The 15,062-nt window shown below is 35.8% G+C and overlaps 1 protein-coding gene across 1 annotated transcript; it reads right to left on the bottom strand.

Annotated features, from left to right (window-relative positions):
- Positions 1–2,023: 2,023 nt before the first annotated feature.
- LOC113774527 (eukaryotic translation initiation factor 3 subunit E) lies at positions 2,024–7,843 on the bottom strand. Its single transcript, XM_027319062.1, has 8 exons — positions 7,481–7,843; positions 6,598–6,752; positions 5,795–6,022; positions 5,580–5,701; positions 4,178–4,397; positions 3,575–3,717; positions 2,520–2,657; positions 2,024–2,391 (listed from the first exon to the last, which is right to left on the bottom strand). Exons 1-8 carry the CDS (start codon positions 7,686–7,688, stop codon positions 2,289–2,291), a joined length of 1,317 nt encoding a protein of 438 aa, XP_027174863.1. The 5' UTR covers positions 7,689–7,843; the 3' UTR covers positions 2,024–2,288.
- Between the last annotated feature and the right edge of the window lie 7,219 nt (positions 7,844–15,062).

Below are 15,062 nucleotides of genomic sequence, written 5' to 3'. Positions count from 1 at the left end.
CCCCTTACTCTTACTCGTACTCCCGTCTATTCCTCTTCCCTCACCTTTGTCTTATCTCTATGTTGATCCATCCCCCATACCTTATGGATAGCTTTGTCTTTACCCTTATGTCGACTCATCCCCTCTACCCTATAGATGTATTCGTGTGGCTTCACTGTCATTATAATTTCTATATTTGATCTTATATTTTTTTATAGGTGTAACACTGAAGTAATCATTCTTTTAAACTTTAGTATAAAAAAAAAATTGAATGCGAAATAATGTTACAAATTGCTTTGATTTGCTGAACTCATTTCTCCATATTTGATACTATATAAATTCTAAACTAATTGCTATTGCTCCTTTATAAAAAAATGTACTATATGTGAAAAAATTAAGTAAACTAACATAGGAAATAACCATTTTAACATCATAAATTGATAATAACAATTCATCATTTTCAAACCATAAACGTCACGTCATTCCGAGACTTTCTATTTACACTTTAAAAAAAAAAGTGATGTATAAAGAGTCCTGATAATAAAACTTGGGTTTAATCCCAATAAATCCCTTAAAAAAATATTTTTTCCTCGCATTACCCCTTGAATATTTTATTGAACTAATTCACTCAATGTTCTTTTACCATTTTCCCAATCATGTATAATTAGATCAGGGAGTCCAATTTCTGGCTGCATGGTGTCGTGAATTGACCAAAATATGCATAAGTTTTTAATTACTAAAATTTTTAAGTACTTACTCTTGATGGAAAATTTTCTATTGGCTGCTAGACCCAATTGCAACTGATTTTAAAATTGAAGAAATAGTACAGGTAAATTGGTTCAATTGAACATTGGAGGGAAAAAGAGAAGAGGGGGCAATGTCAGGAAGTGGCACTTTCGAGGAGTTTTATTGGATTCAATTCTAACACATATAATATGAGCAACATTAAAAAGAGCCTCTATCAATGAACTATCTGAAAGGTCACTCCTGCATGGAAAAATTCCTTTCAAGGCATAGCATTTTGTATTTTAGCCTCTAACTTATCCTCTTTTTCCTTTCAAAATAAAAAAACACAATATTTTTTTGTTTATACATTGAAATTGGTACCGTACATTTAATCTCTATCATTCAATTAAAAAATACCCCATCTCCATCACGAAAAGCGCATTCAGCACTCTACCTTCTAACGTTTTTTTTTTTTTTTCCTTTCAAGATGAAAAAAAGAATATCTTTTTTATACATTGAAATTGGTACCATACATTTAATCTCTATACAATGAAGTCGGCCTAGTAAATTGAGCAAAGCAATCGGGTAGATGTCTGGTTATGTAACCTGTGCTTTTGTTAACTTTGTCACCAGACCAGGACAAGAATCCAGGCATCAAAACCTTGTCCATGTCGGTGTCTCATCTGGATTCTGGACGTGTTCAGTTCCCATATAATATAACAGCAAATTGGACAACAGGAGTAGCGGTTAGCAAATCCTGGTGATGAAGGGACTCCAATACCATGATTCTGAGGTGGCCCGGCCGTGTTCTATGATTTCAACGAGTTTCTTTGCATGACAAAAGTCCCGGCTTTTCATCGAAGTCCAAGAAACCAAACAACATTATGCATTGCAGAAGCAACAAAAAGCATGGTTACAACTTACAGGATGGTCTAGGCAGCAACCAGCTTGCTAACGTAATTCTTGAAGATTTGGGGTGATGGAGTGGTGGATTTCCATTTCCACGTCAAGCTAAGGGTTGCGGAATCATGACAACCACTATAGTATAATGGGACCAAAATATTTCTTCTTTGTTGCTTTATGACTAAATCGATCTTGGTACTTGATTTACTTATAGATTATCATTGATTTTTATAAATAATCTTTTTTTTTTGGGTATTTTTTTGCTGTAGGCATGCATCAAATAAATAAATAATACTATAGTTGAAGACTGAACAACCCACAAATCAAAATATAGATCAGAGTCTATGATTGTCCCACACCAGGGCAACCTTTATGGCCATTGATCAACTGGCCTATTCTGAAGAGAAAATATTGCTAGGGGAACACGAGGACTTTAGACATTAATTGATTGAATGGTACCAACATCAAATTTGAAAAATTCCAGTTGTGACAATTTTAATTAAGGATGTATATTGCGAGTAGTTGTGACTAATAACCGGAAGCAGTTACACAGGGTTTACGAACTTCCAACTGCCTTTTAAGGAAAGAAAGGACATTGGATACATTAAGCATTTCAACAACATCCAAAACTCAGCAGCTAACAAGAATGAACTCAAATGTATCAGAAATTTAGACAAGGCTCAGCGAGCTGCCTGCTGTGTTTGAGCGTGTTCCAAAAGTTGACTGACTAACTTGTAAGTACGCCCGGAAAGAGCTTTGGTATGGTCAATGAGCTGCTCATACCTGCAAGGAGGCAAAATAATGAGGTGATAAGACATGGTCATGAAAACTTAAAAAGGAGATGATAAAAATCGGTTGAAAGCAGAAAAAATATACGCATCAGAATGCTAGTCTTATCTAGCAGAACTTACACATTAGGCTGGTTTGGTTCCATCAGAACGGTTCCTGTCTTGGAATCAATCTTGGCATCAAGTTTCGAGGTTCTAATAAGATTCACTATCCATCTCTCCGCTTCCTCATAGTTCAAATTTAGCTTCTCAGCAAGTACTCTGCCACAATTAACATATGAAAATTGGAAGAAAAAAAAAGAAGATGATTCAGAATCCATCAGAGATTAAAACAAACAGATGCAACTCGAAAAGCAACTGATCATGAGATTTCTTTTCAGAACACTCTAAGGTTCAAAACTCTCGTTCAAAGCACACATCAACTGCACAAGAGTCTCAAAATAAAACATTATAGGTGGAAACCCTCTCCTCTTTTGGTTATTGTAACAACCACAATAGGAGGACAATGTTGACTTCCGAATTGAAGGTGAAAAGTCAAAGTTCTAAAGTTTTCTTCCCAAGTAAATCATCTGTGAAGTCCCAATGGCTATGACCACCAACCAAAACAAGTATAAAGAAGAAAGCAAAGCGCATTGCAAGCATATATATACGCTACACAAAAACGTCACTAATCTAATTATCTAAGTATACAGTGCAAACATTCATATCTTCATAGTAAGACGACAGTCATGGAGATTGACACAAGATAGGGAAGCATGGAGCATGGGAAAGAACCAACTTAGGGGTCATGAACTCTATTAATCAAGTGAGAACATGTCAGGCTCCGAGCTAGCACTGCCACAATGGCTTCAATAGTCACCGGAAAGGATAACAGAAATAGAGGAAAGAGAGAAAGGTAGGTAGAGGAAGAGAGAGAGGGAATTAACAGAAAGAGGGAAATATTGGAATTTGTTGATTTCAGACAAATCAGATCCTAACTGCCTATTACAATCATTCGGTGGGTTATTTATGCAATTAAGCTTTAACCGCCTTTATTTACTACTAACTGTCACTTAGTTGAACGACACCGTTTCTGGTGTCTGTGCCCTGCGCCTACCAAACGCTAAGCAATGTGAATAAAACGACAATAGCTAACTTCTGGGTTCCTGACAGAACAACAATCAAAATCATACACATACCCCATGTCAATCCGCTGATGAATACGGCAGTAGGTCTCAAAGATAAAAAGCCGTGCATTTTCAAGAAACTCATCTCTCAGTGGAACTGACGCAAAGTTGCCTTCCTCAGCCCGTTTACCAAGGAATGGATCATTTAGAATAACCTGCATGTAGCATCTACGTCTGTGAAAAGCATATTAAGAGTAGCTGGGTAACTGATATACACATTCTTGATGTTGAACTGCAACTTGACAACATTACAAATGTAAAAGAGATCATTAAATTAGTTTAAAGATCAACTTCCGGGAGATATTGAAAATAAAAGTTGCCCATTAGAAAACATATCCACATTGTGTTTTGTCTTTTCCTAGAATGAGTTAGCACCAGTCATGCCAAGTCAAAAAACAAAGACAACTGATAAATCAACCACCGATAATAGGTAACAACCCTAAATGGCCTAAAGCCTGAAAATATAAACATAAAACAAGTAGTTGATATACTTGTGCAAACATTCCCTTAAAAGCACAATGACAGACAAGTATTTGATAAACCATATTAATAATAGGAAACAAACTTAAGACGACCGACAATAACAGGATACCACATGGTGTATGCAATACTTACTTCTTCACACTCTCTCATCTTTTGTTGAGCTGCATCAAAGTCATATTTGACGTATACACATGCCAAAAACTCTGTAATGGGATCCTCATATGAATACTGTTCTTGCTGAATAACCTTTATAAAATCTTTGAATTGAGGTCTTCTCCTTTTGTTAACAACAAATGCAGTAGCCAGATAACGTAAAAGATGGGGAGCACTTGTTTGGATGGCATTTAAGTACCTGAAAGAGAATGCTTCAGGATCAATGAACCGCTCGACGAGAACACAAGTTAAAGTACAAGGAAATAAGAACTTTCAGCACCAATTTACTCAAGGATAAAAACCAAAAGACGTCTCTGAAAGTCGATGTCCATTAGTTACCCCATTGTAGTTAAAACTATGAAATTTACCAGCTATTCTAACACCAAATATTACTCAAGGAGGTAACCAGCATGCTTTTGTCCATGCTAGTCAGAGTTAACCAAAAAAGCAAGGATTAACTTGCATGTTTTATTTTTGACAAGACAGTAAAGCTATCAATTTTAAAATATATTTAGACATCATCTCATACATGATCATGAAACACAGGATGACCTTTTCCCTTTTCTTTCTTCTTCCTCTTTTTTTTTTTTTTTTTTTTTTTAAATAAGATTAACGAGGCCAAACCTTGAGATGTTTTGGATTTGCCTATTACGATATACAATTGTCATGAGTCGAGACACAAATATTTCTTTTCCATAGGCCCATCAAAAAGAAATCCTCAAAACAACAGGCTTCAGCATATTTGATAATCTATCATTTTAATGGAGCTGCAGTGGACTAATAGAAAGGCCCTTTGATGGATACCTAATCCGCTTAAAAGGAATTCCTAAGCCCATGACATGCAATAAGATACAAAAGAGGAGGAAAATTAAAAAGTTCAGTTGGGACATCAAAAGATACTGAGACATTTAATTATTATATGAGGAATGCAAATACCCTAAAAATCCAGGTACGAAAAAAAAAGATGGCTGACATTATTCAAGAAAGTCTTTAGTGACAGCAAGGACAAAAGCAAACCCCTCCCAAAAAAAATTAATCTGTGTGCCTGTGGTGACTCTTGTTTGTATACATATTAAAAAAAAAAAAGTTTTCCTGTACAACGGCCCATATAGATATGTATACATATCAGGTCTGTCTTCGTAAATGTTGAAACTATAAAACTTTATCAGGTCTGTCCTTGCCAATAGATTGACCAGTCGAGCAACAGCCATATACTTCTATAAGCCACACATAAAATTCAATGATGTAAATTTCACACTTATCAGCTTGACAACTCAATTAAAAAAGAAATAGAAAACATAGACATGTAGCTAAAACACAAAAATTTAGCTCATATTGCAATACTAGTAAATAAAAGCAACAAAAGCTAAATCTGTCATACTTGTCCTGATTAAATAGGTCAATGATCTGAGTTCTCCCATTGTCATGGTTAAAGAAGATGAACAGACTCCAGTGCATTAGCCATATTCTGTTCTGAACTTGATTCAAAGGAGATGAGAAACTCTGCATGATAAAATAGCCACATCTATAATCAAATAACTACTAGTCAAATCAACCAACATGTACAAATAATGCTTTGAAATCAACAATCTATACCTTTGAGTCAATGATTTCCTTCACACGGTTAAGTTCCTCAAGTGCAATGTCCCAATTCTGCATGAGGATTTCAGCCGCTAACTTCCCCCATAATGCACTAAGGCTTCTTTCACTGTTTGTGCACAACGTCCTGTACAGATACAGATAATCAGCAGCACCAGAGTAGTTTCCACATTCAAACTGAAACTTGGCATACTGATACAATGCCTCTATTTGTTCTGGACCAATCTGTAGGACAATGTGCCAACAACATTGATTATTAGGGATGGTAATAAATAAACTTCTTCACATTAAGAAAAAAAGGCAAATGGAAAAGTAGGAAATATAAATCTACTTTTTGAAAAAGCCACTTGTTAGGCGAATATAAATCTCATTAAAATGCACTGACCCAGCTGCCCACACCCACACGCACGCACAGAGAAATAAAGAGAAGGAAAAGACATTCACAGCCACAAATTATCTGCTTATGCTTTTATCTCCAGAAGTCAGTGATATTTTTGATTCATTGATGATTGACCATAAAAGCAAGCAGTCCATTATAATGAATGATCATTGAAAATTATATCAAATGTACATATCAGTCAAAAAAGACATTCCATGCTATATACTCATCCTATCAGTCAGAAACGAAATCATCTTCAGCATGTGTCCCAGAATTGCTCTTTTTCCTCTGTTTGTTCACCTTTGATTTCCAAACCAAGTAATTGCATTCCAAATATTATAACGCTAATTACACTTCTGTACACGGTACCAGCTACAGAATGTAGAGAAGAGGATCAAAATCATCTGAAAAACAAAAATACCTGGTACCGTTCATTGAGCATCTGGAGATTATACTGCTTTTCAGCCCTTAACTCCTGATATGCGTTTTCATTCTGCAAAAAACTAACCAAAGGAGATGCTCCCTCCTCCAATGCTTTCAATCTAGCGACAACCTCAGCTCTCCTGTCCACCATATCTGAAAACACCAAAAGTTTATTCACCAAAAAAGCAATCTCAAACAAGCATTAAAGAGTATGCACTGATGACCAATAAATTCCAACCATGAACTCTATTAATCGTATACACATGCACGCAACTGCAGCCCCCTCACAAAACCAGATATAGAATATAAAAAGGCAAAATATGATATCCAACAGCAGGCAAATCCCAAAAAAAAAATCCCAATTACTGATTACGTCAAGTACAGTAAAAGGACCTTGAAACCACTGAAAACAAATGGGAAGCAAGAGAGCCCGTGATAGTGGCAGCCACCCTTTCTTCAGAAGTATTATTTTTCCTCTATATTTATGTCAAATCCCAGAAAAAATCCTTAAAAAACCAAAGCTTCCCTGGTTCTCATACCATACTACCCCCTCCCTATACACCTACCCAACCAATGTCTTAGGAAAAAATCGAAATTGTCAAAGCAGCCTAGCCCACCTAGCATTGCATCTTTAGCTCCTCACAACCGTATAATTCTTCCGAACAAGAAGCCTGAATTTCAAACTAGGACAAATCAAAATGCACACCAAAAGTCACTAAAATACAGAGCAAAGAGGCAATTTTTTACCTAAACACAATAAACCCAAAATCCAAAATCCCAATTGAATTAAAAATAATTAAATCCTCACCCACATAAAAAACACAAAACCCACATCATATAACCCCAAAAAAATTAGAAATTTAGACCATTTAAATGTATACCTTGGGGTACATCTTCTGTATGGTAAAAGGCCCTGTGAATATCCATGGCATAATCAACCATATTGGTCTGGTTAAGCAGCTCTAGCTTAGCCCTCAAGATATCTTGATCAGGGTAAAGCTGCCTCTCTTGCAAGAACTCAAGCAATGGAAAAACCAAATGCCTGTCCAGATTGGGAGCGATTCTGGGCGTCAAGTCGTAGTTCGCCATCCCGCTTCTTTTTCTCTAAACTTAATTAATAAGAAAATAACAATAATACAGAAGAAGCCTCTGAGCTTTCCTCTTCTTCTTGCTCCTTCTTCTTCTTCTGGGCTCTTTGTTCTTAGCTTTGAGAGAGAAGAAGGAAACTTGCTCCAATTGCGTGACGATATTTATTATATCTCATTCCTGTGTGTTTTTAGGGTTCTGAAGCTTTTGGAGTTTATTGCCAAAAGGGAAAATCGCCAATTTAGTCGCTAAACCTTTTTTTCCGTCAATTTAGTCCCTATACATTATTTATAGCTAAACTTATATTTCGGTTCCAATTAAGGAGCTTAGCAGCGGCACCATCGCATAATTTCCATCGGCTTCCCAATCTAGCAACCCAGAAGGGGTACTTTAGGGACTTCCACATTCTATTTTCCTATTATTGTGAATCGGGCCAGTTTATGCTTTCCAGCCAGGTGGAAAATGCTCCAATATAAAATGCTCTAAACGAGCATAAATTTCTCCATGTTATTTTTGGCCGGCGTCAGCATCTAACATTTTCAGTTGACCGATGGAGGAGTGGACTTTGTACCGATCGTCGTCGGAATTGTAGCCGTTAATGGGGCATTGCTGCACCAAAAGTGTTTCAGTCTCAGTCCACAAGATCGACGATCCCATCGCCTTCTTCGATGGTCACCCCTCCGTCACTGCCACTTCCGCTGGTAACTCGGCTACAGCAGATCGTCGCCGGAAGCCCAAGGCCAGCAGTATCTCCGGGCCCACCATCGGCCAATGGTCACTCCAATAAGAGCACGCCAGCTCATTCCTTCGCCGCCAGCCCATGGCAGAGTCCTTACCTTGTAGGTGTTCGGCCTTCTCCGTCGCAGGCGAGAACTCCAGGGAGGAAGCTCCAGGGAGGAAGTTTAGGTGGCCATTCCCCCTTCCTTCGCTGGCAAAACCCATCCTGTCCGAGATTTTAAAGCAACAAGGGGTGCCGGCAAAGCCGAATGAGTGGCCGATACCTGAGCATGACGACGGTGGAGCAGCAGACAGTGAAGGAAAAGAAGTGGAAAAAGAATTTCATTGCCAAATATGAACTGGGAAAAGAAGTGAGGCGTGGACATTTTGGACATACATGTTGGGCCAAAGGAAAAAAAGGAGAGCTCAAGAATCAGGCAGGATGATGAGGGGCTCAAGGCTGGTCAAACACAAGTTGCACAAGTCATTCAAGTACCAAGTGGTCCAGTCACAAGAGCTCGTGCCAAGAAGATGCGTGAATCTTTACAAGCCCTTGTGAGTACAATCCAAGGCTGCATTGGAGATGATTTAAAGATTATTGAAGGCTTGGAGAATGAAGATTCAAAACTTTACACATTGCTCCAAGTAGAAGACCCTCCAGCGCCTATTGCTAGTTAGGCGTGCCTCACCTAGCGGTCACGCTTAAGGAAGAGTTAAGTTAGTTGTATTATTTATCTTTTTATATAGTTAAATATTAGTTAAAGTCAGCCAATTATGAACTTAGGGCTGGCCTAATCCTTGTCATTAATTGGTAGGGTTAGTTTAGTCAATTTTGGGATTAGGGTTAATGCTTGTAAAGGCTATAAATAGCCATACTTCCTCCTTGTTAAGGGATTCAGAAATTACATGATTTTTGTGAGTTTATTCACTTTTCTCTTCCAAGAGAGCTTTGCTTGAATACTTGAGAGTTTTCTTGAGTTATTCAAGTTGAACTTATCAATCAAGTATACACCTTGATTGTGGCGTTCTTCTATCCAGACCGTTGGTTCACTAGATCGTTAGTTGTTGGGTTGAGATTCTTCTTAGTTCATCAACTCGGGGTTTAGAGGGGTCATACGTGCCGCCTTTTCAACTTGATTGTTCGTCTAGATCCGCGCATTCGTATCACAGGAGCTGTGAAGATCACTTCCAAAGCTAAGGTGTGCGGTATATCTTTACAGTTTGCACCACTTCAAAACTCCTCCCTTTTACATGTGTGCTGATTTTTCGATTTTGCTTCTTTATTTTCTTTATTTCCGCGGACTATGGGCTCTGTTCCTCGGATATGGGGAACATGGGATTTTAAAAGATGATGATGAAGATGATACAGGGGATTGAGAATCAGTGTTCTGTTTGAGAAGACAAATTGAGAAGATTTGTGATGGCTGGTGAGAGTAGTAAAGTTAACCGTGCAAGGATAAAAATAAGATGAAAGTCAAAGAAAAATATCAAAGTCCCTAAAATACCCCTTCTGGGTTGCTAGATTGGGAAGCCGATGGAAATTATGCGGTGGCGCCGCCGCTAAACTCCTTAATTGGAATCGAAATATAAGTTTAGCTATAAATAATGTATAGGGACTAAATTGACAGAAAAAAAAGTTTAGGGACTAAATTGGCGATTTTCCCTTGCCAAAATAACTCTTCTTCTAGAATATATATTCAAAGTAACTTAATTTTAAAAATTATTACCTTTGTGATCCTTTTTTGCCACTTAATTTTAAAACTTATTACCTTTGTGATCCCTTTTTGCCACTTAGGCTGGATATGTGTCAGGATGAATATAAAGACGTCCTCCATTTCTCTTTCTCATCTAATATTTTCTTCAATTTTCTCTATAAAGCTTCCCACATTTTTTTCTTTCGTTATTTTTCCCTTGTCAAACATAATCTAAGAAGTCAATCTTTATATTAATAGCATCTAAAAAATATGTTTCGCAAGTCGATAATCTTAAGGTAGATGAAGATTATTTTCGTCTTTTCAAAGAGTAGGAAGGATAACATAAACAAATATGATAACCTTGAAATTTTTGTAATTGATTACAATTTTCGTTGCAATTTTTGGTGCAATTTTTGTATTTTTAAAATTATTTTTTGAAAAAATATAAATGCAATAGGTTTGATACATTTAAAAAAATTCGGAGACCAATAATAGTAAGGTCAATAATGGTAAAATTTATTTCAGATAATTATAAGAAAATTATAAAAAGTTATGCAATCTTCTTGTGCCTCTATAATAAAAAAAATTAAAATTTTAGTTAATGTTAGAAACTATAATCTGAATTAGAACTTTCCTTTCTTGTTATTCTACATGGCAATCAGGATAATTAGATGGAAACAATAATATCATTATGGTAATAAAATTTGAAAGTGAATCACATTGGAAATATATTTTAGTAAGAGTGTTATTTTGACAAAAAACTCGAAGCTTTTGGTCATTTTGGGTAAATTCTGAATTGACCCCTATATTTTCCCGTAATTCTCTTTCGAGGACATAATAATGTCGGCTTTGCCCCAAGGAGGTGTAGTCCAGTCCAGAAAATATGGGCTTGAGAGAGAAGAAGGAGAGACAGTCAAAAAGATGGGCTTGTTCTGTTCATTCCTGTGTTTTTAGGGTTCTGAAGCTTTTGGAGTTTTGGAGTTTATTGCCAAAATAACTCTTCTTCTAAAATATATACTCAAAGTAATTTAATTTTAAAACTTATTACCTTTGTGATCCTTTTTGCAACTTAATTTTAAAACTTATTACCTTTGTGATCCTTTTTTGCCACTTAGGCTGCATATGTGTCAGGATAAAGATAAAGACGTCCTCCATTTCTCTTTCTCATCTAATATTTTCTTCAATTTTCTCTATAAAGCTTCCCACATTTTTTTCTTTCGTTATCTTTCCCTTGTCAAACATAATCTAAGAAGCCAATCTTTATATTAATAGCATCTAAAAAATATGTTTCGCAAGTCGATAATCTTAAGGTAAATGAAGATTATTTTCGTCTTTTCAAAGAGTAGGAAGGATAACATAAACAAATATGATAACCTTGAAATTTTTGTAATTGATTACAATTTTCGTTGCAATTTTTGGTGCAATTTTTGTATTTTTAAAATTATTTTTTGAAAAAATATAAATGCAATAGGTTTGATACATTTAAAAAAATTCGGAGACCAATAATAGTAAGGTCAATAATGGTAAAATTTATTTCAGATAATTATAAAAAAATTATAAAAAGTTATGCAATCTTCTTGTGCCTCTATAATAAAAAAAATTAAAATTTTAGTTAATGTTAGAAACGATAATCTGGATTAGAACTTTCCTTTCTTGTTATTCTACATGGCAATCAGGATAATTAGATGGGAACAATAATATCATTATGGTAATAAAATTTGAAAGTGAATCACATTGGAAATATTTTTTAGTAAGAGTGTTATTTTGACAAAAAAACTCGAAGCTTTTGGTCATTTTGGGTAAATTCTGAATTGACCCCTATATTTTCCCGTAATTCTCTTTCGAGGACATAATAATGTCTGCTTTGCCCCAAGGAGGTGTAGTCCAGTCCAGCCCAGTCCATTGGATAGGACATTGCTTTGTGGACATTCTTTTCTTGCAAATACTTCATGAACCGTCTTTGTGGACTATTTTTCATCATGTTACAAAGATATGTCATAAAGTTTGACGTATGAAATGAATAATAAAGAACCAGTGATCTATTATTTGGATTCCCTAGAGCTGCTTTTCTTGCAAATTCTTGGTAAATCTTTGTTTATTCCTACCTTTGAATACAATTTTGTTCCTCGATCCTTGTCGTCACCTTTGATACTAGACTAGATCAGATCAGATCAGACCTTCAAGAGGGTGCTTTAGGTCACTCAATCACAACATTTATTGTAGAGTTTCATGCATCATACATACAATGAGTAATTATACTTCAAATATTTGTCAAAAAGGATTATGGTTTGTTTAAAGTGAGTATTCGGATGGAATTCAGGTATTAATATATTTTAAAAAAATTACTAAAAGTTAAATAAAAAAAAGTACACAAATATAAGGTTACATAATAATGATTTGTGTGCACGTTTACATGATAGATTAAGTATAATTTGAACCTACTAATGAGTGTCTAATGGACACCTGTTTTAAAAATTCCGACAATTATTTACTTTGCAAACTCCAAATCCAATCGTGATAAAACTACTAGCAGCGTATACATGGACCTCATGCTTCCCTCTTTCCCAAACGTCTTAATCTATGAATTCACATCACATGATAAAGTTCTCCAATATTTATGGAAATGGGGTAATTATGAGAAATGATAGTTGTTTGAAATCGTTTATTCTTCTTGTATTCTCATGATATTGCTAATTTGTAATTTGGCCTGTACATTCGCTTACTTGTGTATTGTGTGGTTAGTTGCGGAGGTATGATGAGGTGATTGAACTGTGCGAGCAAACTCTTCATACTGCTGAAAAGAACTTTAGTGCTATTGACCTTGCAAATGATGATGATGCTCAACGTACAAACTAATTGCTATTGCTCCTTTATAAAAAAAAATACTATATGTGAAAAAATTAAGTAAACTAACTTAGGAAATAACCATTTTAACATCATAAATTGATAATAACAATTCATCATTTTCTAACAATAAACGTCACGTCATTTCGAGACTTTCTATTTACACTTAAAAAAAAAAAGGTGATGTATAAAGAGTCCTGATAATCCATATGGCATTATTGAACTATTGGATTCATAATAAAACTTGGGTTTAATCCCAATAAATCCCTTCAAAAAATATTTTTTCCTCGCATTACCCCTTGAATATTTTATTGAACTAATTCACTCAATGTTCTTTTACCATTTTCCCAATCATGTATAATTGGATCAGGGAGTCCAATTTCTGGCTGCATGGTGTCGTGAATTGACCAAAATATGCATAAGTTTTTAATTACTAAAATCTCTTGATGAAAAATTTTCTATTTGGCTGCTAGACCCAATTGCAACCGACTGTAAAATTGAAATAGTACAGGTAGATTGGATCAATTGAACATTGGAGGGAAAAAGGGGAGGGGGGCAATGTAAGGAAGTGGCACTTTCGAGGAGTTTTATTGGATTTAATTCTAGAACTTATAATATAAGCAACATTAAAAAGAGCCTCTATCAATGAACTATCAAGAAAGGTCACACCTGCATGCAAAAATCCCTTTCAAGATATAGCATTTTGTATTTTAGCCTCTAACTTATCCTTTTTTTCCTTTCAAAATAAAAAAAAACACAATATTTTTTTGTTTATACATTGAAATTGGTACCGTACATTTAATCTCTATCGTTCAATTAAAAAAAACACCCCATCTTCATCACTAAAAGCGCATTTTGCACTTTATCTTCTAACATTATCTTTTTTTTCCTTTCAAGATGAAAAAAAATATTTTTTTTATACATTAAAATTGGTACCATACATTTAATCTCTATCATCCAATTCAAAAATACTTGTTCTCCATCATCCATCATGAAAAGCACCCTGTTGTTACCTCTGTGTTAGTAGAGCACCTTGATCCCTTATCCACCACCACTCCTTCCCCATTCCTGTTTCCACTCTCATTCCCCCAACCCATCACACCACCAACAACAAAACCAATCAGCTAACAACGGCCCCGTGCTGTAAAGGATAAAGTCTTGTGGTTGCAGGGATTCCTGCTTTGAATTGTTGTGGATTCTGGCTTTTTAATTATGTCTGGTTATGTACCCTGTGCTTTTGTTAACTTTGTCACCAGACCAGGACAAGAATCCAGGCATCAAAACCTTGTCCATGTCGGTGTCTCATCTGGATTCTGGACGTGTTCAGTTCCCATATAATATAACAGCAAATTGGACAACAGGAGTAGAGGTTAGCAAATCCTAGTGATGAAGGGACGGACTCCAATGCCATGATTCTGAGGTGGCCCGGCCGTGTTCTATGATTTCAACGAGTTTCTTTGCATGACAGAAGTCCCCGCTTTTCATCAAAGTCCAAGAAACCAAACAACATTATGCATTGCAGAAGCAGCAAAAAGCATGGTTACAACTTACAGGATGGTCCAGGCAGCAACCAGCTTGCTAACGTAATTCTTGAAGATTTGGGGTGATGGAGTGGTGGATTTCCATTTCCAGGTCAAGCTAAGGGTTGCGGAATCATTACATAATATTTAGTAAAAAAAAAATGGTATAATTTTAGTCTGAACGTAAAATTTTGTCAACTCATATGACTAATATTCACAACAATACTAAAATTGTACGAGTTTGCTCCAAAAGTTATTAGAATTATACAATAATTACACTAAACTGTCAACCGGAGAAGTAACTCTGATTCTAAAACTGAGAGGGCCTGAAGGAAAAGGCTTGATCGAAAGTCAAACAAAAATTCTCACATCACCAGCAAATGTCTCTTAAAAATTGAACCTGAATCTTGGGCACTTCAATGTTTCATAACTAGGTAATATGGGTGTTATCATCTTTAGATTGTCACCGAATGAAAGAATGCTATAGTTGAAGACTGAACAACCCACAAATCAAAATATAGATCAGAGTCTATGATTGTCCCACACCAGGGCAACCTTTATGGCCATTGATCAACTGGCCTATTCTGAAGAGAAAATATTGC

Source organism: Coffea eugenioides, chromosome 6 (assembly GCF_003713205.1).
Source record: "Coffea eugenioides isolate CCC68of chromosome 6, Ceug_1.0, whole genome shotgun sequence".
Taxonomy (NCBI): Eukaryota; Viridiplantae; Streptophyta; class Magnoliopsida; order Gentianales; family Rubiaceae; genus Coffea; species Coffea eugenioides.
Note: the sequence above shows the minus strand (reverse complement) of the source record. Positions and strands in the feature narration are given on the sequence as shown.